The following is a 22905-nucleotide window of genomic DNA, read 5'->3' on the forward strand; positions in this document are numbered from 1 at the left end:
ATTGCGTGTGGCGCCCTCCCTCTCGGGGGGTGCAGCACTACGATGCCGCTGGGGTCACTCAAACCCCCAGAACTCAGCCTTTACTTTAGTCAATCCTCTTTAGGTCCAGGTGTGGTTCATAATCATCAAATAAAACTCAGAGATGACGCGGAAAATTTTAAAGAGGATGAGTATTTTTTCGAGTAAAATAACGCCACCCCGGCTACGACGTTGATGAAAAATTCAAGTTGGAGGGAATTTTGTAATATTCAAAATTCCCTCGAAACGCCTCGACCAGTGATTGGTCGCCGCGGCCTGACGTCACAACTGAACTTCCTGTCCAGACAAAAAATAAAAAAACGAGCAACAAACGATTGAAAAGCCCTAAAAAATCGTAAAAAATTTCGAAAAAAATCCCCTTCAAGGTAAAAAACAGATAAATCATCATCCCGGAGTCAATCTTCAGGAGAAAATCAGCAGAACGCCAGAAAATCCATTACCCCACCTATGAAAACTGCCTGTACCTCCGCCATCTTAATTACCGAGGCGTCTCCGATGAAAAGAGTGTCTGAAAACCGAGTGAACAACTCCAAACGCAACATCAATCCCGAGTGTAATCCCAAGATTTTCAGAAATCCCCCCAAAAATCACCACGAGCCCCTCATCACCAGGAAAAAAAGGCGGCTGTTGTCCCCCAGGTGTGTCCCCCCAGTGTTATATTTCTCTTTATTCAACGGAATAGTCATGAATTGGCAGAGGGTGTAGAAAGTCGTACGAAATATCCAGAGACCAAGGAAAATCGCCATTCGGGATACGCGCCATCTGTATAGTGAGCCACCTAATTCCTCTATTTTATCCTCTATGGGGTTGATGCGTGATCAAAGATACTTTTTTTCAAAATAATCGAGATGTTTTTCTCCACTGCTCAATCAAAAAAAAATACCCCAATTCCTGATTAACCTGGAATCAATATCGAGATATTTGTGATTGATTATTTTATATCACTGGTATACAAGAGTCGTTTAACCCCATTCGTTGGACATGAGTGAGCAAACTACATTTATTGGTGATCCTGATGACAAGAGGAGTGAAAATTCGAGAGAGACTGGGAAAAATGGAATTTCCTTAGATGATAATGTAGAGCTCATCGATGGGAAGAGTGTGAAGAAGAAGAATGATGTTGGAAATGTTTCTGGAGGTAATTTAACTGGATTTTATATTGTTTATTTTCACTATTCATTGGTCATTTTTTGTGAAACTGTTGAAAATATGTTGAGACCTTTGACCCATTGGCATTACCCAGGAGTTACTTTTTTGATTTTTTGGTGGGAAATTGGAATTTTGTTATTCCACTCACTATTTGACATTCTAATTATAATTTGTATGTCGAATTCGCGACGCTACATGTTCACTGGAATTGGAAGTGATCTATGAATATCTTGAATTGAGATGAGTAATTTCGATTCACGAATTTATGATCATTTATTAATCGTAGGGATTTTCGATGAAAAATAAATTCCAATGCATTTTCAGACCCAAAACGGAGTAAAAAATCTACAGGCGAACGGTCAACAGCCCCCCAGGAGTCGCCACCACGAGGAAAAGTGGATCACAGCTACAGCGACATCCACTCGACCCCAGAGAAGCTGTCACCCCCTGTGAAAACCTTAACAGACCTGAAGAAGGTCCTCCCAAAGCTCAAAATTCATCCCCCAGAGATGAAAACTTTGAAGGACCTGTCCTCACCCCAGGAGCCCGTGATCCCCGGGAAATCACACCCCATACATACTCGAGAGCAGTTGAAAAACTACTGCAGAACCTGCGCAGGCCTGAAAATTCCCCTGGTCGACATTTTTGGTGAGAAAGGCCAGCAGATGCGCCTGAACCAACAGATGAAACATTTAGAACAAATCGACGAGCACGATGGCCTCTCAACCCAGATGTGCATGGACTGCATCTGCGACTTGAAGATGAGCTACAAATTCTTCATGCAGATAAAGAAGGCGCAGGTGAAGCTGAAGTCACTGGTGAGCATTGAGGAGAAGTCGAGATTATCACCAGATGGTCCAAGAAAGAAGTCAACACCAGAGCCCCTGAAACTTTCTACAAAGTCACCCACAAAATCCACCACAAAACCGCCGACAAAACCCCTTAGTGAACCACCTCCAACGCCATCTCCTCCATCTGCTCCATCTCCTCCACCTCCTCCACCTCCTCCACCTCCTCCAGCTCCTCCAGCTTCACCACCACTTACACCTCCACCACCTACGCCACCTCCACCGCCAGCGCCACTCTCACCACCCTCTCCACCTTCTCCAACCTTGTCACCTCCTCCACCATCTCCACCCTCACCATCTCCACCCTCACCACCTCCTGCATCTCCTCCAACTTCTTCCCCTCCTGCTCCACCCCCGGCATCATCTCCACCCTCACCCCGAGCCCCTTCAGAGACCGAATCCATTGAGGAATTCGACCCAGACGAAAATCCCCTGGACACTGACGCCCTAGAGGAATCAGAAAATCTTGATAAGTTGAAAAAAGAGTCACTTGAAATGGAGGAATCCGACCCCGAGCAAATTTCCATCGATCTACCACCACAGGACACAAAAGCAGAGACACTTTACCAGTACGACACAGCCCTCAACAGTTACATCAAGCTGGAACCGAGCTTGTTGCCTGCAGCAGCTGACCTGGAGGAGCTGGAGGAGCGAGAGCGGGTGAAAGTCGAAGAGAGGGACTCCGACAGTTGTCAGAGTCATAATTCCCTGAAGAGACGAGGAAGAGATTCACTGGAGTGTCAGAGCTCGTCAGAGGGTGACCCTGTCCTCAAATCGAGTGATCCAAAGCTGCAGAAGCTAATGGGAAGTCCTATGAACGTTGCACCCTCCAACGAGGCGGGGATTATGTACGTGACTGTCAAGGGAGCAAAACCCAATGAACTGCTTCTGGTGAAGGTCAAGAAGATGGACAAAAATGGAGATAGGAAGGAGGAGAGCAAGGTGATAATGATGAAGAAGCCCTTCGACCTGAAGACTCTTAAATCCGGGGAAAAGATTTTGAAGGCCTTCAAGTCGACCGACCCCCCGAAGGAAACTGTCAGGGGTGCAATTATCGAACAGCAGATAGAGCAGTATAAGAAAAAACGAGAGCAGATCCTGGGAGGCACTGTTGGACTGCCAAATGCCTTGAAATTCGAGGATGGAGCTGTGAGATTCGTCAATCCTGTTCAGAGAACACCAGAAACCTCAGATGACGTGAAGCACGAGTCAAGTGATGATTCCAAGGGGAAAAGCAGATTCAGAACGTACAGCTCGATGGACTCAGAGGACAATCGTCCCCTCTCGACCAAGGAATACCTGGTGAAATTTGCGAGGCTCAAGAGAAAGTGGGAGGAGGCCAAAGCCAAGAAGGCAGCTCTCCAGGAAGAGCTCAGTGCTTCCTACAGTGAGGATAATCTCGAGAAACTCACGAGAATTCTCGGCGAGAGGGAGAAAAATCTCCAGGATTTTCAAGATTACCTCAGACAAAGGAAAATAGTAATAACAAAGCTCAAGGACGATGACATAATATCCCTGTACGAGGGGAGAAGTATGCTGAGTGAGCTGAAGAAAAAATTTCCTGATCTTATCGACGTGGACATGCCAGTGGATGGTGTAACAGACACAAACTTCCTGGACTGCGACTACTGTATTCAGACATTTTCATCTCTTGATGTTCTCGAGGAGCACCTGAAGACCCACGACTTCAAGCTCAATTTCTTCTGCGAGGACTGCGGCGAACAGTTCACCTCCAATAAAAGTAAGAGATCGCACAATGTCACGTGCATCAAGAAATTAATCTGTAAATTTTGCGATGTCATGCTGGAATCAAAAGGTAAAAAACGCCAGCACGAGCAGAAGCATTGTGACAATATTTATGGACAGCTCTGTGACATATGCGGTGAGAAGTTCAAGCACCAGGGTACCCTGGATCAGCACATAAAAACCCAGCACATGAGCTGGGAGAAAGTCTTCGAGTGCCCCAAGTGCCCGAAGAAATTTGCATTCAGGCAAAAATTGAGTTTTCACCTCAAGACAGTTCACACAACCATGAGGGCGTACCTCTGTGAGGATTGTGGTGCTGATTTCAAGAATCCAGCGTCGCTGAGACACCACAGGATCAGGAAGCACCATCCAACTGGTCACAAGAGGGAGTGTCCAGTGTGCCGCAAGATGGTACCATTTTACAGTCTTTCCAAGCACATGTACACCCACAAAGCGTACACCATTCAGTGTCCACACTGCGACAAAATGTTCAAGAATTCCTCGACGTTGAAACAACACGTGAGGATTCACGAGGATCAGCGTCAATACAGATGTGACACCTGTGGAGTTGGATTCAACAGGAGAGATGGCCTGCGACTCCACCTGAGGGTCCACCAGAAAACTGACAGCAGAGCCCTGAAGGAGTGCTCCTGTCAGATTTGCTCTGAGAAATTTCCCAATCACTCGATGCTGGTTATTCACAGGAACAGGGTCCACAAGGATGGTAAACAGTACACGTGTCAAATCTGCAACAGATCTATGCTGTCGACGAGATCACTGGAGTGGCACATGTCTCATATCCACAATGAGACACCACCTGGTGCATCGTTGGAGGACGGTGACAGCAACTCCGACAAGAGACGAGTGACGTGCAATCACTGTCTCAAGACATTCAAGACTGAGATGATTCTCAGGACACACATTAAGAACACACACATGGAGAAAAATCCAGTGAAGTGTCTGGATTGCGATGAGACATTCACATCAGAGGTGAGATTGAGGCATCACATGATGGTAACACACAACCGATTGGAGGGTACACTCACCTGTCCCCACTGTCCCAAAAGATTTGTCAATCAACTGAGACTGAAGACCCATATGATATCACACTCTGAGGACAGGCCATTCACCTGTGAGATCTGTGGATTCAACTTGAAGACTAAAATACAGCTGATAAAGCATCACCAGAACAGACACAGCGACGAGAGACCACTCCAGTGCAGATACTGTCCCTGGAGGTGTAAACAGGTATCAGCTCTTGTCTGTCATGAGAGGACACACACCAATGAGAGACCCTACGCCTGTATTGTATGCAAGCAGAAGTTCAAGTATCTGGGGGACAAGAACAAGCACGAGAGGAGGCACGAGAGTCTTGGTGGATCTGGATTTAAGAGAATAGTCAGTGGACGAAATGCCAAGAAGGGAGACGGAGAGGATGATACGTCTGAGGAGCAAGACCACGATCACGATCAGGATCACGATCAGGATCACGATCAGGATCACGATCAAGATCACGATCAGGATCACGACCACGATCAGGAGTTGGAGCAGGATCAGGAGCTTGATCAGGAGGAGATCGAGCTGGAGATGGATCAGGAGTACGAGATCGAGGGAGAGCTGGGGGAGGAGTTCGAGGAGGGAGAGGAGTTCGATTCCGAGGGGCATATCGTCAAGTTCGAGACGCAGCAGGTCGATGGGGAATATTCACAGGAGTACCAGCAGGAGTATGAGACATCCAGGGAGGCATCAGAGGCTGCTGAAGTTATTATGAGTATGGAAGATGCTACTGTTTATACTGAAGAAGTAACTGCTGATAATATTGAAGCTGCTGAGATGATCACTGATGATATCATGACCAGTCAGATACTTCAAAGTGGGACTGTCGTTCATATTCAGCAGCAGGACGATGACGGAAAAATTCAGGTCATTCCTGTTATGCTATCATTGCCTGATCTCGGTGATACTGGGACTGAGGTCAATCTAGCGACTGCTTCTATCATGTATAATAGTGGGTAGACACTCAAATTTTGAGGTCTCAGGATGTGAAAGGGGTAATTAGGAGTGATGGCATTGTGGAGATGCTTTTGGATGAATTTGATATACTTGAGATATTTGTTGTCTTGAAATTATTCGTGGAGAAATGATTGATTGCTGTCAAAGTACAATAGGCTTGTATTTCAGTCATTGTTGGGATTACATAAGCACATGATAAATAAATAACGAGGAGATTGTTGAATGAAATAATGTATATTGGAAAATAGGAGGGTGTTCTATTTTTGTCAAGTATCATTTAATCTTTAATGTGTACTTTAACAATTTACTACGGTAATAAAATATTTTAAATATCATAAGTTGATTTTATTGCTGATTTCATGGGTAAATAATCGTGGAGAGGATTTACTTCGGTTGATTGAATTGATAATTCATTATTTTTTATTATTTGAAGGTCATTTGTCCTCTCAGGTAATTATTATAGCTCCGGGCACATGTCGGTATAAATAATTGAACGTCACGTGATTTTTTCGATTATGATTGAGACGAAACAAAATTTTTCTTCCATAATATATCAGATTCTATAAAATATATAAATCCATTTGTTTGTTTAAAAATAATATTTGATATTGCGAGGTACCACAATATGAGGTACTTTCTTGGAAATATTGCAAGGGTGGTATGTACATTTTTTGGAATGTGGTAATTTATTAAAATACATTGCAGCAGGTGCAGTCAAGTGATAAAACGCCAATAAAATTCATAATTTCCTATAATTATGCTTTTTACCCCGAGACCTGAGGATTTTATGAGAAAAGTCAGAAGAATTTTTTCCAGCTTATGAAATTTCCCATAAATAACGTTCCACACATTTTCCCCTCAAACCTCTCATTAACTAGATAATCCCTAATAACCCAGACAAAAAAAAACCATTGACCCAAAAAATCTATGTATAATCCAAAAAATTAATTATTTCAACGAGGGATGCAAGGTATTTATGAATAATTAAATATCCAGTCAATCCCACATTTTTCCTTGAAATCTCTCGAATGAATTCCGAATAAACGTGAAATATTCTATATTTTATCACTTTACTGCTGAATTGATTTAATTTATTCGTCGAATTGTATTAAAATTTTGGGGATTGTGTCGTTAATTCTGGTCTCCATTCTGATAATAATTAACGAGGACCTGCCAAGCTTTGGGTGCCATGAAACCATCCGGTGGTACTAGGCCTGCTCTAGCTAGTGCTGAAATCGAAATAAAAAAAAAATTCATATTAAAAAAGTAAAAGGAATTTATCTAATAAAAAATATTTCGTTTAATATCACTGAATATAAGAGCGATAATCCCAAATTATTTTCATTGATGTTTAATTACATCCCAATTACCTCTCATTCTCGTCCCAGAGATAAAATCAAAGTCCTGCTTCCTCTGAGGATCGAAAAAGTCCATTTTTCTGTTTTTCGTGTCATAAGCAGCGACTTTAAAGGGAATAATCTCAAGATTCTGGAGTCCCCTGGCCATGGAGAGGACCCTAGCTCCATGAGTTGGATCATACAGATTGCCATCAGGAGTTGATGTCTCATCTGGATGTGGAATTCCCGCAGGATCTCTTCCCACGATATAAAAATTAGCACCAGCATTCATTCTGGCCTTTGCGTGCCATTGAACCTGCCCAGAAAAAAAAATTCATTACCAACTCCAGACGATTTACAGCTAGTCGAGAGTGATCGTTAAATTTTTCTACCTCAACAGGTCCAGCGTACATCATTGGACTAGGAAATATCGCTAAAAGTGTAGAATTTTCATCTAGAATCCCCTCCTCGAGAACAGCCTTGTGCTGGAGCATCCTCGTGGGCAGAGGTACGTCATCGTCCTTGGTCCATCCTCCCAGAGGATGTAATAATAAAACAGGATTTTTAAATCCTCTCTCTCCTAACAGCCGTTGCCTCGTGTCCTGGATCATGCGAAAAACGAAATTTCCATCAAATCCCCAATTTCTCACAATTCACTCTAATTGAAATGAATTCAAATTGAATAGGAATTAACCTGCATGAGCAATGCGTGTCCATTATGAATAGGATTTCTCAACTGAAAAGCAAAAACAGCATCAGCCTTCATATCTCTGCACTTCTCCCGGATTTCATTGGGTGTGAGTCTGTATTCATCGAGTCCATCCTTCCATTTGATCCTCTCCAAGACCTCGACGTCCCCTCCCATCAGCCACTCCCCCGAGTCATGAATCATCTTGACGTAGGGATGTCTCAGGTCATTGGTACCAAATTGCCTGCAGCATCTCTCCTCCTTCCTGTGGGGATAGAATTCAGGTCTTCGAAGAATTGCCAGAGGATTTCTGTTGTGCCTCAGGGTGACAGCTGAATGTCCCTCCAATCGAACCTTATCTTCAGTGGTTATCGCCAGGACGATTGGTACAGATTGGTTGACCTCGTTGCCATCCACCAGGAGACACCTCAGATGTTGTGTCTGAAATTTGAGAATGAAAAAATTCCAGATTGATGTCGAAAAAAATTCACGTCTTATTTTATTTATTCTTTCATGTGGATAAATTGATTTCATTTTGATTGAATCGAACCTGGAGGTATTGGTCCTCCCTCATGAATCCGGTGAGTGGTGCAGCCCAGCCCTCAGCGAGTATTTGAAGCCACTGAACATCAATTTCATTGATTTCAACAGAGGAGAGGGTCTCAGCCTCTGATTTAGCACTTGCAATTCTTCCCTGGGGAACGAATAGCTCTTTCACGAGGGAATTGGCCTTGGGTGAGACTGGAATAATATGTTTTCTCTCCAGAAGATCGATCACCATGGCTGCTGACTCCTCCAGGGTGCAGTTCTCTGTGGTGACGATGAGATCAGAGTGCAGTGGACGTTCGTACATCTGATCGATTCCAGTGAAGCCCTTGATGGCACCTTCCCTCGCTTTTTTGTAGAGACCTTTTGTGTCTCGTGCCTCGCAGACGGTCAAGGGTGTATCAACGAACACCTCGAAGAACGGCAGGTCGAAGTCCTTGTGGATGGTGCGGGCTGTTTGACGATCTTCCTCAAAGGGAGAGACAAAACTGCAGAGGACTATCTGTCCGCTGTCAGCGAAGAGTTTTGCCACCTCTGCTACACGACGGATGTTCTCCTTTCGGTCTTCACGGGTAAATCCGAGGTTTGAATTCAGACCTGTTCGCATGTTGTCTCCATCGAGACCGTAGGCCGCTATCCCACGCTCCACCAGGATCGCCTCCACCTGGAGTTCATTATCCATCAATTATTCATTGATTCGTTGCCTTCTCTTCCTTCATTCGCTATTATCTCGGAAGCTAACGGATTGGGGAGAAAATTTCACTGGACTTTTTTTCTGGGGAATTTCAAGGACTTAAAAAAATGCTCTACAATTTTTTTTTGTTACTCCAATGATTGTGGAGATATGCCGGAATTAGTGGTAGCCCGTGATTATTGAAGTTCTTCGATTTTTGAGAACAAGTGCAGTGTTCTCGAAATTTGCGAATAACTTCGGAGCCCGTCGGTTGACGAAATTTTTTCATTTACATTTTTTATAGGTAATAAAATTTTCTAGAGAAAAGTCGGGGAATGTTTCTCTCTGAATCCAATGGCTCTGGAGATATTGGCAAAATACTGCGTCAATGTTGTAATTCATTGACTCTGAGAAAGTTTCGAAAGTTGAATAAATCTGGTTTCAGCTGTAGTAATTCCTACCTGGAATGCTATCGAGGTCTTTCCGGCACCAGACAGACCTGTCAACCACACGGTGCATCCTCGGAATCCTCGTAATTTCCCCAGGGTTTGACCTCTTTTAGCCCTCGACACGTGATGAGCCTGTGCTGAGACGTTTGCACAAGTCTACAATGAATAATCAATATATTCATCATCTCTCAATTCCCACAAACTTTATACAATTATCCTTATCTCAAAGCTGCGATAATTTTCAAGCTGAACAAATATTTTTCATCAGAAAATTCCAGAATCTTATCTCCACCTCAATAGCCAAATTACCTAGAAATCTCTTATATCTCTATTTTTATTCCTATTTACATGAAACTCAAATTTTCGTAAATGAAATCTAATCTGTACTGATAAATATCTCTATAAATTTCCTCAATCCCTCATTAAATGATTGACGCACGATTCATTAATTGATAAAAATAAAAAATTCAATAATTGATTTAACAATTAAAAATTTGTCCAATTGAATTCCCAGTGATCGTAATAAATAGCAATTCTTTTTGAAATTGAAGATAAAATATAAAAAATGTAGAGAAAACGAAAAATTCGTTTTTCAATTTATCAAAATAATAAAAAAAAAAAAATCATGAACATTGGCTGGACTACAAAATATAATAATAATAATACTAATAATAATAGGATATATAATAAATAAAATAAGTGAAGTAAAACGAAAATTGAATTTACCGTCATCATTCGTTTACTCGTCATGTCAGTATTTCCTGGAAGGGTAGCAGGTAGATATTTAACTGAACGAGCAGTACGTGGCAGTAAAATAGCCGAAGGGGTGGTGCAGTCGACCGGAGCTATTCCCCAGAATCTAGAAAATATTGGAGATGAGAGATCGAAGGATGCACCGAGACTGAGTAGTTGACGTTTGTAAACCGATGGAAAATACCACCTCCCATGTCAGACCTCCACATCTGCACGAATACTTGGAATACTGGCATCAGTAAATTCTCTCGCTCTTTTACTGGGCGCCTCCATTGCGTCAGGGCCAATGACTGATCGACCCGTTGAGGGGCATTTCAAATCAGGACCCAATTGCGCACGCTCTTTTTTTTTTTACCGTTTACCGCTTATCAGCGAAATTTTTGCGGTGAAATTGAGTGCATCACCTACATACGAGAGAAACAACTCCGTAATTTCGTTGTTTCATTGTCGTAATTATATTTTACTGCAATTCCTCTTTTTAGTTATGAATATTTAATTTTATGCGCCTTTGCTGATTTATTTTTGATTTATTTTTATCTTGATACCTTTTGGAGAAGGAAAATTGAAGGAGGAGAAAATTGAAATTTTTTTATTGAAATAATTGTTTATTAAAAATAAAAGGGAATTCTCATCTGGAATTGATCATTTATGCATAGAAGCCCCTGGATTTATATTTCTAAAATTTTCAGCATTCGGAGGGAGGAGTTCTAAAAATAAAGAGAGGAGAAACATCTGTTCGAGATTTCACTGAAGTATAGAAAGTAAAATGCAATTTCCTTCGGGAATTGATCATTTCCCCCCAGAAATTCCTCCCGTTTTATTATTAAAATATTGAATATATTAAAAAATTAATTAATTGTATGATTAATTCTCCAGAAAATTGGTGCCAATAAAAATAATACAAACGATTAAAAAACAGAAATAATTTTTTGGTAAATATAAAAATGAATCTGTTTTAGAGAAAAAGTTATTAAAAAATTGAAGGGAAATTGTTAGTGCCCGCAAAAAAGGACGATCATGCGTCATAAAATCGTTGTGCACTGACAATATTGTATTTTTTATCTCTAGTGCTCTCGACTCGAAGAAGATTCGTGTTGGGATGATTGGAAAGTAAATAAACAAAGCTGTCGATGAGGTTCGATTTATCGATACTTCCCATCAGTTTGACGGAGTACGTGGGACTTCCCACGGGTCCGAAGACGTCGTCGACTTCCCCGAGGAGTACGTACTCCGGATTTGAATCATCCTCCAGGGATGAGGGGAGAACAACGAAGACTGGAGTATCAATGTCCAGGAAAACTGCATTGCTCGTCGCCTGGACGAGGGCCAGATGCATCGATTCTATGATGTTCTCCACTTTTCCGAATACGTGGTAAATACCAGGTGATTCGATCTTCAAGGTCGTTATTCCAGGAAGGAGAGACAATACGCAATCCCCTGGTGTTGGCTGCTCCTCCATTCTGCATTGTCAATAATCAATTCAGAACAGTATTCGAAGAATATCTCGGAATCTAAGAGAGATGAAAAAATTTTTTATGGAATCTTTTTTGCAGCTCTCATTTCGAGCTACGAAAAAGGTTTTAACAAAAATTTCGATATCTCTCTTAAATTCGGAGAAAACTGCAATGAGAATCAAGTCGACTGCGTTCGCGTTATTTCTTTGGGGTTCATGGAATTTCTTTGGATTTTATCTGCAAGAGGAATTCACGGCTTTGAAGAAAATTTATCTACTCACAGTTCAATGACATTCGAATTCTCATCCACAGCTTCATCTTTTGTTTTGGAACACGAGGGATTATTACTGGCTGATATATTTTTTTCCTCGCAGATTGAAAAATTTTCTGGATTAATGGACTCCATGATATTGTCCGTTCTCGTTCACAGAGAATTAATAGACTTTGCAATTGAATGACAAATCTTTCATCAATTTCAGTTTATTGCACTTTTGTTCTCGTCCTTTGTCCTCTATCACACGATATCAAAACAAACCGATGGAGAGCGAAACGAGTAACAAAAGAACACAATGTAAATCAATTCAAATATTTTTTATAATTGTTATTCAAATAACCATTGAAACTCGCATAAAAATAATTATATATTTTAAACAATTTTTTAAACTCTAAATTCAAAATTTATTATTTCCATTTCCGGAAGTCGACGAACGCGGGAAATGGGGGATATTTCAAAAATGGAAAATTGAGAGATCAATCAATCAATCAAATAATTTACTCCATAAAGATGTGGAAATGAGGAGTGAAGAGACGAGAGTGGAATGGAATTAATTTTTATTCGAGAATTTGGATTTATCTCAAAAGCTGTAGAAAGAACTAAAAGAATTCCTCAGAGAGTCATAACCGTCATAACCAGTGGAATTCTTAACCTAGAGGTAATGTTTACAGCCCCAGAGATTGTGAAAGTAGAAATTAAATTGCAATAAACAAATACACATGTCGACAATGCGAAACAGTAGATTTTTCCTCCTGAACGTAAATAGACTGCATAAATCATCTGTCATTCTCAGAAGATGTAAAAGCGACAAGGTGAGAGCCTGAGTAATTACGATTAATATTCCTCATGACTCTAATTACGAGTAATTGAATAGTGGCTGATCCACAGGCCTCGAAGGGAGATATTAATTATCCAGTGAGGATTTTGTCTGGAATCCAACCAACAGGAACGATTCACTTGGGGAATTATTTAGGAGCTGTAAAGGAATGGATTCGATATCAAGACCTCCACGAGGACGTCCTCTGGAGCATCGTGGATATGCACGCAATTACGGCCCCGCAGGTACCCCAATTAACCAATTTAATTAATTATCCGAGGAATTAATCTCAAAATTGAAACCATTTACCAAAAATTTTTTCTGGCGAATTTCAAGGGCAAAAAAAGTCTCGTAAAGATTTTCCATCAATGCCTGATTTTGGAGATCATTCCGGTTTTTTGCTGATGGTGAATTTTTTTTGTCGAGCAGGATCCGAGAGAATTACGCGATAGCGTGATAAAAATCACTGCGACTCTTTTAGCTTGTGGGATTGATCCATCCAGGAGTATTCTTTTTCAACAATCCACGGTCCCCATGCACGCTGAGTTGGCCTGGGTCTTGGGATGCATGACGACCATGTCCAGACTAGCTCAGCAGCCTCAGTTTAAAGAGAAAAGTGAAAAACTCAAGGATATTCCCCTGGGATTATTCACGTACCCAGTGCTCCAAGCTGCTGATATTCTCCTTTACAAAGCCACTCATGTACCTGTGGGAGAAGATCAGATTCAGCACCTGCAATTGGCTCAACATACAGCTCAATTCTTCAACGTCAAGTATGGAAATACGTTTCCAATGCCTGAACCACTCATTAATCGTCAGTAATTATTTTTTTATATTTTTCAATGAGACATTGAATTTTTCGTGAATTTCATTTCGATTTTCAGAGTCAAGTGGTCGAATAAAGTCCCTGCGTGAGCCGACGAAGAAGATGTCCAAGTCATCAGAGTACAAGAGAAGCAGGATAAACCTGGTGGATCCTCCGGAGATAATTTTGGAGTACTTGAAAAAATCAGTGACGGATTTCACTTCAGAAGTGACTTACGATCCAGAGGTGCGTCCAGGGGTGTCGAACCTCGTGACAATCCACTCGATATTGACCGACAGAACTCCCCAGGAGATCTGCAATGAGGCGAGGGGCCTGAATACAGGGCAGTACAAGCTGCAGCTTGCGGAGGTTGTCATTGAGAAATTGAGGCCCATCAGGGAGAGGTATCAGGAGCTATTGAACGATCCTGGGCACCTCCAGGAGGTCCTCAGAAGTGGAACTGAGAGGGCAGCGGAGAAAGCCATGAGTACCTGGTGTGAAGTCAGGAAAAAAATCGGATTTTCTGGAGGGATTTCATCGGCGGGGAGGCAGATGGAGGGGAGGACACACGTGAAATCTGTTTGATTTTTTTTTATAATTTATTAAAAAAATAATTTAATTTTAATTGAGCTGAAAAACGAAATTTGATAACAGGAGAATAAAAAATTTAATCAAGTCGACTGCAGATTTCTATTCGTTTCTACTCTGAAGATCGATTACTAGTTTGCCTCTAAGGTGGCCCTGGGTGGCTCTCTCGTACGCCCTGGGGAGTTCCTCGAAGGGGTATACCTTCTTCACCACTGGAGTGATTTTTCCATCCTCCACGAGTTCCTGGAGTGTTTTCATTCCCGCTGAGCAAGGGGCAAAAAATCCCCACTTTACGAAACTCTTGTTCTCTTTTAAAGGAATATTGTACTTCAGGAGGTCTGCGAGGTTCTTGAAGGCTCCCCCGACGTACCCCAGTTCGTCCACGTTCCTCAGGAGAGGAGAGTTGAGAGTTATGTACGTCCCGCACTCGAATCCCTTCTGTCTCACCAGCTCTGGACCCTGATTTGCACAGTCCAGTATGATTTCATACCTGTGAATTATTCATCTTCAATATTTCAGCGATCGCTCGGTTTATCGAAAAAACAATTATTACATTTTTTGTAGGAAATGTCATAAACTAAAAAAAATTCTGATTTAGGAATTATTCATGAAATATCACGAGACATTTAGACATTGGGAATTCGTGACTCACGGTCCTTCGTTTTTAATCAAGTCATCAGAGTCCTCGGCCTTGTAGTCAATGACAACGTCAGCTCCCAGGTTCTCCAGGACGTTGACAGCATCACTATTGCACGTGGTGATGACCTGCATGTGCCAGGCCTTCGCGAGTTGAATTGCAAGAGTTCCTACTCCTCCAGAACCTCCAAGAATCAATATTCTCTTGTTCAGAATCGTTGGAAGCGAAGTTTTGTAGCACAAACCTCCGGTGATCCATAACGCAGACCAGGCGGTCAATCCTGCGTATGGAATACTCGCAGCTTCAATGTAGGACAGCATTTTGGGCCTGAGACGTACCTGAAACAAATGAAATCATTGAATTTATTGATCAGAAATTAAATGGGGGAAAGAGTAAATTCTGTGATGACAAATAAATGAAATAATTTGTAAATTGGAATTTTTGGGGGAGGAATTGTAATCACCAGATCGTGACTGACGACTACATGAGTGGCATGACACCCCTGGAGCTCCACAGGTACCACCCCCCACACCTCATCCCCTAATTTGAGAGATTCATCTCGAATTCCATGACCCTTTCCTACGACGACACCGGAGAAATCTCGACCCATCGTTAGAGGAAATTCGATATCAGTCTTCAGATTCTTCGCTTTTCTCAAGAGGTTCAGCACTTTTGCTCCATAACCATCTGCAAGAATTTATTTATTTAAACAACATTAATGAAATTTATTTGTAATTCTCGAGTGAATTGACTCACGCAACATGTCAACGTCGATGGGATTGACACTGGCAGCTTGAACCTGAACAAGAACATCAGTTGGCCTTGAGATAACCGGCATCCTGACACTCGCCAGCTTCAGCTCCTTCGTGTCCCCGTAGGTGTGAATCTGCCAGGACTGCATCCTCTCGGGATTCTCCTTCATCCTCGTCGCAGGTTTTGACACATTTCGATATTGCGCTTTGAATTTTGTCTTGGGGATTAACCGACGATACATCGTGTCTTCAATCACTAACGAATTATCAACAGCTGTGGCCCAAGCCTTCGATTTTTTACTGGTCGATTGTCTTCTGTCAATTATTCATCGATCTATCGCTATTTCATCGCCACTCACACGATTTTTCTCCAGTTTTTCCATCAACTCAGGAAATTCATTTCTTCTCCCATTTATTCACTCGTCCCACGTCAATTTATTCATCTATTCAATTACTTTCAATCAATTATCCCTAATGAATTTATTTGGAAGAAATAATTAGGGGAGTATTATGTGCAAATATTCGTATATAATTATCATTGCGTTGTGTAAATTTATTTGGCAGAAGTAATAATTATTTTCTCTTCAATATATTTATTTTGGGAATTGGGGAGTGCTTCCCTCTACAAAGGGATAAATTCAGTTGCAAAATTAAAAAATGCAATCAAAAATTAATTTTTTATTTTCCAGTGAAACCCTAAAAATATGAAATTGTTAATTATTTTGAATAATTAATTTGTTGCTTTAACTAATCCATCATTTTATTGTTTATTTACAATTTAACTGGTTGCAATGGCAGACTGTTCATGACGTCGAAAGTTTGTCGAAATGCCTCTTGAAAAGACTGCAGTGCGTAATTGAAACAGTACTCGACGTAATTGACGTCTTCGTTATCCTCGTAGTAGATATTCTCGTAGAACGCCTGAACGATAATTATCAGGAAGTAAATAGCGATTCCACACAGAACTGAAAAAAAAATCCATCAATAGATCGGATAAAAAAGACTCCAGAGATATTTCCAGTAATTTCAATTTCCACGGTAAATAAATTCCAAATAAATATCACCAAGTCCTCACCAAAAGTCCTGACCTTGGGGATTTTCCTCAGACTCTCGCATTTCTTCAATTCTTCCCCCTCTACGACAGGAGTAAAAGGGAAAGAATTATTTCCACAATTCTCTGGAATTTCCAGTGATCCCTTGACATTGATTTCGTCAGATTTCCCGAGGAATTCCCTCGTATTATTGATCATGGAGGAGAGAACAGTGCAGTGTTCCAGGGTCCTGACCTCGAGGGATTCCGAGGATCTCCTCCTCTTGGTCTCAGGTGCCCCCATCCTCTCGTGATTATCGAATCTCGGAGTCTCGCCCCTGGAATTTCTCCGTGAAAAAATATAATTCTCCCAGTAATTCTTCATCAGCAAATCTTGGGTCTCTACTGGAATCCTCTCATCACTGGAATTTGAGGGCTGCGATAAATTCTCTAATTTATTTCCATCATTTCTGTTGCCCTGGGAACTACTGTCGTCAGTCATTCTCTCGTTGTCTACGACTTCTGAATCCCCAGATTCAAATTTTTGGAGAACTTTCGGGTGATCGGGGGAATTTTTACCCTGGGATTCGCACTGGGGGTAGTGGATTGATAACTGGGGTGTCACGTCGAATTTTCCGCGGGGTTGAGGGGATATCTCGTAACTCATCGTCGCCAGGGGTATGAATACCTTATTTGTCCCCTGGAAAACCAGTAAAAAAATTATAAATCATCAAAAAAATAATTGCCAAAGCCCCTCTACGTAAAATCAAATATTCAGCAATAAATTTTTCCAGGAAATCCATGAGATAATCTTGACAATAAAAAATATTTACTCGAGAATCACAAGATTCCTCTGACTGCACATTGATGGAGGCATTGGATACGATCGTGAGTTTCGAAATGGAAATGGGATTTTTCAAATCCTCGGAATTCTCTACCTCGGATTTTTCGATAACTCTCGAATCACCTCGCTCGACTGATTGAATTCCCATTGTTATTTTATCCCTCGAATCCACTTCACATCCCTCCAATCCTGATAAATCTACTGGTGCTGTTTGTGTTGCACTCTCAATCCTCTTCAGCTTCATCGGATTGCCTTTACACTGGATTAAATCCCAGTTATTCCTGAAAACTTCGCCACCCGGAGAATTTAATTCTGCTGAATTACCTGGTGAATCTGGTGCTGGTTGTTTCATCGATGTTACTCTGGTAATATTAATGAATTATTGTTTTTAAAATTCAATTAAGAATTAATTCATCTATTTTAAATGTCACGTAGTGGAATCCCATGATTACGAAATTAATTCCATAATTATCTGAAAATGAATGTCTTTATTTTTTTTTAAGATGAAAATTCACTTTTTAAATCGAGGATCCAGGCACCCAGGTCGTCTCCTCGGGGGATAATGTTGAGGGGAGACTCTTGGGTATTGATAATCGAAAACGGTTCTCTCGTAATTTTTTTCATTAGAGGTGATGGAGTGTGGTCGACTGATGGAGTGACTTCTCCTGGGTGTTCCACCAAGGAAGACGTCGCAAATAGGTTCACTGATGTCTGAAATATTGTCTGTGATCCTACGAGCTGAAATTTTGGGCCACAATTGCTCTGACGATCTGAAATTGTTCTTCTCCGACGAGAAATTTTCATTATTCACTTTCATGCTGGAGCGAAGAAAGGAGGAGTCGTCGTGACTCACTTCGAAGTGATTTAACATCGGGGGATTTTTTTTTTAGATGAAAACTCGGAGGAATAATAGGTTCAGTGTGAAATGTCAGTGGGGGACCATGAGTTCCTCATCGCGTGAACGTAGCTATTAACAAATTTTCTTCAAAATTTAATTGATAATTGAATAAAGCAACTTTAGTTGTATAATCTGACTATATTTTTTTCTCTCAACGATTCAATAAGTATTTACAATAAATTTACAGGTATTTAGGAACGATAAACTCTAGATCCTAGGAATGGTATTTTTCGAATGGAAATTAACATCGACACCTTAAGCCTAGGCTTACTCCCTACCGATAATTCTCTTATTCTTTTAATAATTCTTATATCACAACAAGAAGCATCGTAATGATAAAGTCCCTTTAGAAATGCAACGATTCCATTGTTGAAAATTAAATTCATCAAAAAACTGTGAAAACAATCATGTTTGTTAGCAGAAAATCACTTTCACCTCTTCTCTTATCATTTATCCATTTTTTTTTTCATATTTTGTTGTTTCAATAATTGTTTTTATTGTGCGAGCAATCTTTAGTCTTCCAAGGAAGGCGAAAAATCAAGCAGTCTCAAATGATTGATTAAAAGTAGAATTGTACATTGATGTCTCACGTCTCTAATTATTTTTAAAACATTTTATAATCGAAAATTCATTACCAATTGTAGAAAAATATGTTCCTCGACGTCGCAATACATTTAGATGATTTTTTTTTTGTAGGTATTATTTTGGATTTTTCTCATTGACTAGATTTTATAGACAATTTGTGGAGAGTCGATTTAATTAATTAAATTCCATGACAGCTGTGACATTACAATATTCTGTAGGAAAGTGGCAAAACGTGAAAATTTCACACATTTTAAGATAATCCGTTCGTTTAGTAAAATGTAAAATTCTTTAGTCTCCCTCTTTGACATTTTTCCACTCCTCTACCGAATCCCTCATTAAAGGATTAATCAACACTTGAACATTTTTTTTACTCAATTAATTTAGGAGTCTTGGTCTGGATTAGCAACATTTTGATCATTTCCCTCGACGAATTACATAAATATCTCACTGACAGTGTCTTCAAGTAATTACAATTAATCTAAGTTTGTGTAAATTATATTCTTGTAAGTACGAAATTATTAACGCTCGCAGTTAAGCACTGGAATACTAACAGCATTCGAAACTCAGTCCCCAGAATAACGCAACGCAACCAGTACTAAAGCTCGGGATATGCAATTACTTAAAACAATTACTCAAATCACATTGACAATTACCTTTGACCCTTTAGCTGTTAATTTCCCAAATAAATTGTGGGAGCTGCTGCTACTATGCAAATTAATCGGAAATAACTTGAGTTTGGAGGCAGCTCTATCGAAGTTAAATTCAAACGAAACTCCTGCATTTGATAACTCGGAATGCAATTTTATTGTCTTAAGCCTCATGATCCTCCCCGTGATTAATACCGATGAGAGATTCAGTTTGTTCGGCCTCCAAGTCAGGAATCCTGAGAAAAATCATCAACCAAATCACAAAATTAAATAAATGACAAAAGTCCAACAATTCGATTCCACAAATAGTCAAGTCTTACCTCACAGTTCGACTCTTCTTGAACAACCAGGAGTCAAAGCTCTTGATCAAATCCATAACCGGGTCCCAATTATCGTAATGCGACAGCAGAGAAACTGTGACGAATGCCAGTACCATGGGTACCATACCGAGATAAAAAACACATGAATACTCGACATTCTTGAGAAGTACATCAGCAATCATGGACATGGGCATGGAGAGGCTGACAGCTAGTGTAGCCAGAAGAGAAGACGTCAGGAAGCATCCCCTGAGACGATAAAAATCCCAGAAGGCCACCAATAAATGAATTATAAAGACGAAAATCATGCGAATAAATTAAAAAATTGAATTTCACTCACCACAACCACAAAACTTCACTGAGAACAGTCCCAATGAGTCCATTGATGATAAGAAATGTCCACTGATGGCTGTTAGGCCACTCGAACTCCTCCCAATGCCCATAATGAAGAATAAAAAATAATGGCCACAGTAGAATTAAATTAAAAAGCCCAACAAATCCAAAAAACATGGGAATATCCATACGATCCTCATGATCGACTTTTCTCTTCAAAAAAACGATGTACGCAGCGTAGAAAAATGCACTGACTAGAGCCAATATTATTCCTGGTGGATCTCCCTTGCTCTCCATGTGCATATCAGACAGCACCACCAGTGCTAGACCAAAAATACTGACACCAACAGCAACGAGTTTCGACAGCGTGAACTTATCTTTGCTGTTGCTCGGAAAGAATGTCGCAAGAAATAATGTGAAGAGACTCGACGTTGACGATAATACTGTCACCATTCCAGCTTCAATCTCAGCCAGGGATATTTGGAATGTGTAATTAGCCAGAAATAACTGCAACCAAGAAATTGAAATAATTAAAACATTTCTATTTTTGTTTAATACTTTCGAGTGAATAAAATGCAAATTTTTATGAGTGACAACTCACGAGAAAGCAAAACATCAGTGCTATTTTCGCGACTTCCTGGATGGAGAATTTGTGCGCCTGTCTTCTAGCGTGTTCACCAGCCCAAACACTTGCCTGATAACTGAGCCTCGCAAAAAGTGCTTCAGTAGCATCGCTCTCAGACATGTGTCTTACTTCAGCCAATTTGCTGAATCTCACACCACGAATCGATGAATCATCGCTCTCTGTTCCCGATGATCTGTCGTAATGATCTGGTTTTTTTATTGGAACAAATGTGGGATCACTGAGACTGGTATTGGCTTCCGAGTAAAAATTATCGTCCTCGATATTTGGATCTATGAACATGTAAGTTGTGGGCTTGTTGCACTGGTCTCTCCAGGGCGGCCAGAAGCACAGCCCCAAGAGGTAAAGAGTGAACATCGAGGTGTTGACGTAGGTACTGAAGAATGGCTTCTCGAATGACGCTTCTTTGTAGACGTACTGCGAATTTAAATTCCAACTGATAATTTTTTATTAAATATTTCAATGCCAGAGAACTGAATTCAGTAATTTGACATTTTGTTGAATGATTGATTATCTTGACGACGAGTGTTTTTGTGAGGAAAATTCAATATTTATTTTCAATTTAATTATTATACCTTAGTCATCTCGGAGCTGGATACCCAAATGATATCCACAAGAAGCAGAACGAGAAGTCCCAGTACCAGCCTCTGGGACTTGTTCATCATTGCTGCCAATCTATGGGGATCCTCCGTCATCCCGTTTTGCCTCCTCTGTCGCAATTCCACCGAGCAACTCATCAATTCTCGATCAATTATCGATTATGAGTGATTAAAACTCATTAGTGTGCTGCATCTCGTCTGCAACAAGCTCCCACACCCATTAAAATCCCGAAAACAACTCTAATTCATTTTAATAACATCTATTCGCTGAATAAAAGGCATAATAATTTCCTCAGACCAGAAAAAAAATTTCTCGTTGAAAATCAAATCACGTGGAACTCCATCTGCTACTCATTTGAAAGCCCCAAGGTCTTCATTTTATCCTGTCTGATAACAAAAGAAATAAAACCCATCTGTTATCTTCAGTTTCCGCCCAGCTGAAGCTCTCAACTCGATTATTTCCTGAGAGTTAAAAAAAATCCTACAAAAATCCCACGAACGAACTACAAAAAATGTTTAAAAAATTGAACCTGTCAAACGCATTTCCCCTGGAATTTTCACGTTGATCTCCAGAAATAAATGAATTCCCTGGTCTCGAGAGTTTATTTATTTATAAAAAAAATGTTGACAAACATGAAATAAATAGAGCATAAGCTATTCGTAGGGGAAAATTAGAAGGGGATGTTAGGTGGACAGCAATGGATTTAGTAAATAATTTAATGAACTGAATAATCAGTTGGAGGATGACTCCAAGGATTTCAGTGGCTTCTTGATGATTTAAAAAATCATGACTCACCTGAGTAATATCCACTGACACCAGTTATGTCATAATTGATCAATCGCATTGTCTACATCCTTAGATGGGCCTTGACAATCAGGATTGACTCGATGGTGTGTCGCTATCGATGAATGACAACAATGATAAAGAAAAATTTACACTTTAAAATGACACTTCACCTCGGATGGAATATTTTCCTGCATTCGTGGCCTATTGTTTCACCGGATAACACGAACACAATTGTGCAATTGTGCAGCCATGTTGGGGTGATGACATTTGTTGGTTCATAGAGGCACCGGTGGAGTGGCGCGAACGCCAGAAATTTGAAATTTCAATTTAAAAAAATCGAAATGATTTTGAAAAATCACAGCTAGCGATTATTTAATCATTTTTAACAATCAGGATCAATAAACAATATAATTCCAGTGATTCATTATTATTATTTCCATTGTTTAATTAATCAAGAGTCTGACGACCTCGATAAATGATTTTTTATTATTCCACTTGTTTTATTACATGTCTTATGGTTTTTATTATTTATTTATTTATGTATGGGGGTGTCATTCCAGGGGATTTATAAATATTTAACAAAATATTTAAGTTTTATGTAGTTTCATGGAGATATGGAGTTGCATGGACATACCTTTGTCGACGCGTTGTCAG

The 22905-nt window shown here is 40.4% G+C and overlaps 7 protein-coding genes across 8 annotated transcripts; 2 read left to right on the forward strand and 5 right to left on the reverse strand.

Moving 5' to 3' along the window:
• Nucleotides 1-535: 535 nt before the first annotated feature.
• LOC105271592 (uncharacterized) lies at nt 536-5923 on the forward strand. The gene is made up of 2 exons (XM_011313231.1): nt 536-1177; nt 1513-5923. Exons 1-2 carry the CDS (start codon nt 1021-1023, stop codon nt 5796-5798), a joined length of 4443 nt encoding a protein of 1480 aa, XP_011311533.1. The 5' UTR covers nt 536-1020; the 3' UTR covers nt 5799-5923.
• A 7-nt stretch (nt 5924-5930) lies between these two features.
• On the reverse strand, nt 5931-10547 carry Papss (PAPS synthetase). The gene is made up of 8 exons (XM_011313230.1): nt 10429-10547; nt 10215-10347; nt 9501-9644; nt 8371-9030; nt 7827-8261; nt 7525-7734; nt 7166-7448; nt 5931-7024 (listed from the first exon to the last, which is right to left on the reverse strand). Exons 2-8 carry the CDS (start codon nt 10236-10238, stop codon nt 6927-6929), a joined length of 1854 nt encoding a protein of 617 aa, XP_011311532.1. The 5' UTR covers nt 10239-10347; nt 10429-10547; the 3' UTR covers nt 5931-6926.
• A 609-nt stretch (nt 10548-11156) lies between these two features.
• LOC105271593 (uncharacterized) lies at nt 11157-12125 on the reverse strand. Its single transcript, XM_011313232.1, has 2 exons — nt 11977-12125; nt 11157-11701 (listed from the first exon to the last, which is right to left on the reverse strand). Exons 1-2 carry the CDS (start codon nt 12099-12101, stop codon nt 11257-11259), a joined length of 570 nt encoding a protein of 189 aa, XP_011311534.1. The 5' UTR covers nt 12102-12125; the 3' UTR covers nt 11157-11256.
• A 54-nt stretch (nt 12126-12179) lies between these two features.
• Nucleotides 12180-14243, forward strand: TrpRS-m (Tryptophanyl-tRNA synthetase, mitochondrial). Its single transcript, XM_011313235.1, has 5 exons — nt 12180-12266; nt 12396-12781; nt 12858-13031; nt 13216-13600; nt 13671-14243. Exons 2-5 carry the CDS (start codon nt 12689-12691, stop codon nt 14174-14176), a joined length of 1158 nt encoding a protein of 385 aa, XP_011311537.1. The 5' UTR covers nt 12180-12266; nt 12396-12688; the 3' UTR covers nt 14177-14243.
• On the reverse strand, nt 14199-16177 carry LOC105271594 (reticulon-4-interacting protein 1, mitochondrial). Its single transcript, XM_011313234.1, has 4 exons — nt 15573-16177; nt 15280-15503; nt 14832-15154; nt 14199-14669 (listed from the first exon to the last, which is right to left on the reverse strand). The coding sequence occupies exons 1-4, from the start codon at nt 15808-15810 to the stop codon at nt 14282-14284; spliced, it is 1173 nt and encodes a 390-aa protein (XP_011311536.1). The 5' UTR covers nt 15811-16177; the 3' UTR covers nt 14199-14281.
• A 138-nt stretch (nt 16178-16315) lies between these two features.
• Nucleotides 16316-18369, reverse strand: LOC105271597 (uncharacterized). Of its 2 annotated transcripts, none has more exons than XM_011313238.1 (4): nt 17958-18369; nt 17537-17804; nt 16644-17298; nt 16316-16533 (listed from the first exon to the last, which is right to left on the reverse strand). In XM_011313238.1, exons 1-4 carry the CDS (start codon nt 18311-18313, stop codon nt 16340-16342), a joined length of 1473 nt encoding a protein of 490 aa, XP_011311540.1. In that variant the 5' UTR covers nt 18314-18369; the 3' UTR covers nt 16316-16339. The 2 variants fall into 2 exon arrangements, with proteins under 2 accessions (XP_011311540.1, XP_011311539.1); XM_011313237.1 differs by having other exon boundaries at nt 17432-17804.
• A 428-nt stretch (nt 18370-18797) lies between these two features.
• On the reverse strand, nt 18798-22515 carry LOC105271596 (solute carrier family 35 member F5). Its single transcript, XM_011313236.1, has 6 exons — nt 22261-22515; nt 21441-21662; nt 20824-21282; nt 20230-20729; nt 19893-20138; nt 18798-19808 (listed from the first exon to the last, which is right to left on the reverse strand). The coding sequence occupies exons 2-6, from the start codon at nt 21600-21602 to the stop codon at nt 19736-19738; spliced, it is 1440 nt and encodes a 479-aa protein (XP_011311538.1). The 5' UTR covers nt 21603-21662; nt 22261-22515; the 3' UTR covers nt 18798-19735.
• Nucleotides 22516-22905: the final 390 nt, after the last annotated feature.

This window comes from Fopius arisanus, unplaced genomic scaffold (assembly GCF_000806365.1).
Source record: "Fopius arisanus strain USDA-PBARC FA_bdor unplaced genomic scaffold, ASM80636v1 scaffold00113, whole genome shotgun sequence".
Lineage (NCBI taxonomy): Eukaryota > Metazoa > Arthropoda > Insecta > Hymenoptera > Braconidae > Fopius > Fopius arisanus.

Coding starts and splice junctions, on each gene's coding strand:
- Papss (XM_011313230.1), bottom strand. CDS start 10,238: ATGACGAGTAAACGAATGATGACG. Junction 8,262..8,370: donor GGGAGGACCAATACCTCCAG/GTTCGATTCAAT, acceptor CTCAAATTTCAG/ACACAACATCTGAGGTGTCT. Junction 7,025..7,165: donor CTCTGGGACGAGAATGAGAG/GTAATTGGGATG, acceptor TTTCGATTTCAG/CACTAGCTAGAGCAGGCCTA.
- LOC105271594 (XM_011313234.1), bottom strand. CDS start 15,810: ATGTATCGTCGGTTAATCCCCAAGACAAAATTCAAAGCGCAATATCGA. Junction 15,504..15,572: donor CATCGACGTTGACATGTTGC/GTGAGTCAATTC, acceptor AAATTCTTGCAG/ATGGTTATGGAGCAAAAGTG. Junction 15,155..15,279: donor TAGTCGTCAGTCACGATCTG/GTGATTACAATT, acceptor CATTTGTTTCAG/GTACGTCTCAGGCCCAAAAT.
- LOC105271593 (XM_011313232.1), bottom strand. CDS start 12,101: ATGGAGTCCATTAATCCAGAAAATTTTTCAATCTGCGAGGAAAAAAAT. Junction 11,702..11,976: donor AATTCGAATGTCATTGAACT/GTGAGTAGATAA, acceptor TTGACAATGCAG/AATGGAGGAGCAGCCAACAC.
- LOC105271597 (XM_011313237.1), bottom strand. CDS start 18,313: ATGTTAAATCACTTCGAAGTGAGTCACGACGACTCCTCCTTTCTTCGC. Junction 17,299..17,431: donor AGGAATCTTGTGATTCTCGA/GTAAATATTTTT, acceptor CTGGTTTTCCAG/GGGACAAATAAGGTATTCAT. Junction 16,534..16,643: donor CCCCAAGGTCAGGACTTTTG/GTGAGGACTTGG, acceptor TTTTTTTTTCAG/TTCTGTGTGGAATCGCTATT.
- LOC105271592 (XM_011313231.1), top strand. CDS start 1,021: ATGAGTGAGCAAACTACATTTATTGGTGATCCTGATGACAAGAGGAGT. Junction 1,178..1,512: donor TGTTGGAAATGTTTCTGGAG/GTAATTTAACTG, acceptor ATGCATTTTCAG/ACCCAAAACGGAGTAAAAAA.
- TrpRS-m (XM_011313235.1), top strand. CDS start 12,689: ATGTCGACAATGCGAAACAGTAGATTTTTCCTCCTGAACGTAAATAGA. Junction 13,032..13,215: donor ACGCAATTACGGCCCCGCAG/GTACCCCAATTA, acceptor TTTGTCGAGCAG/GATCCGAGAGAATTACGCGA. Junction 13,601..13,670: donor GCCTGAACCACTCATTAATC/GTCAGTAATTAT, acceptor TTCGATTTTCAG/AGTCAAGTGGTCGAATAAAG.
- LOC105271596 (XM_011313236.1), bottom strand. CDS start 21,602: ATGAGTTGCTCGGTGGAATTGCGACAGAGGAGGCAAAACGGGATGACG. Junction 20,730..20,823: donor CACTGATGTTTTGCTTTCTC/GTGAGTTGTCAC, acceptor TCTTGGTTGCAG/TTATTTCTGGCTAATTACAC. Junction 19,809..19,892: donor AAGAAGAGTCGAACTGTGAG/GTAAGACTTGAC, acceptor GATTTTTCTCAG/GATTCCTGACTTGGAGGCCG.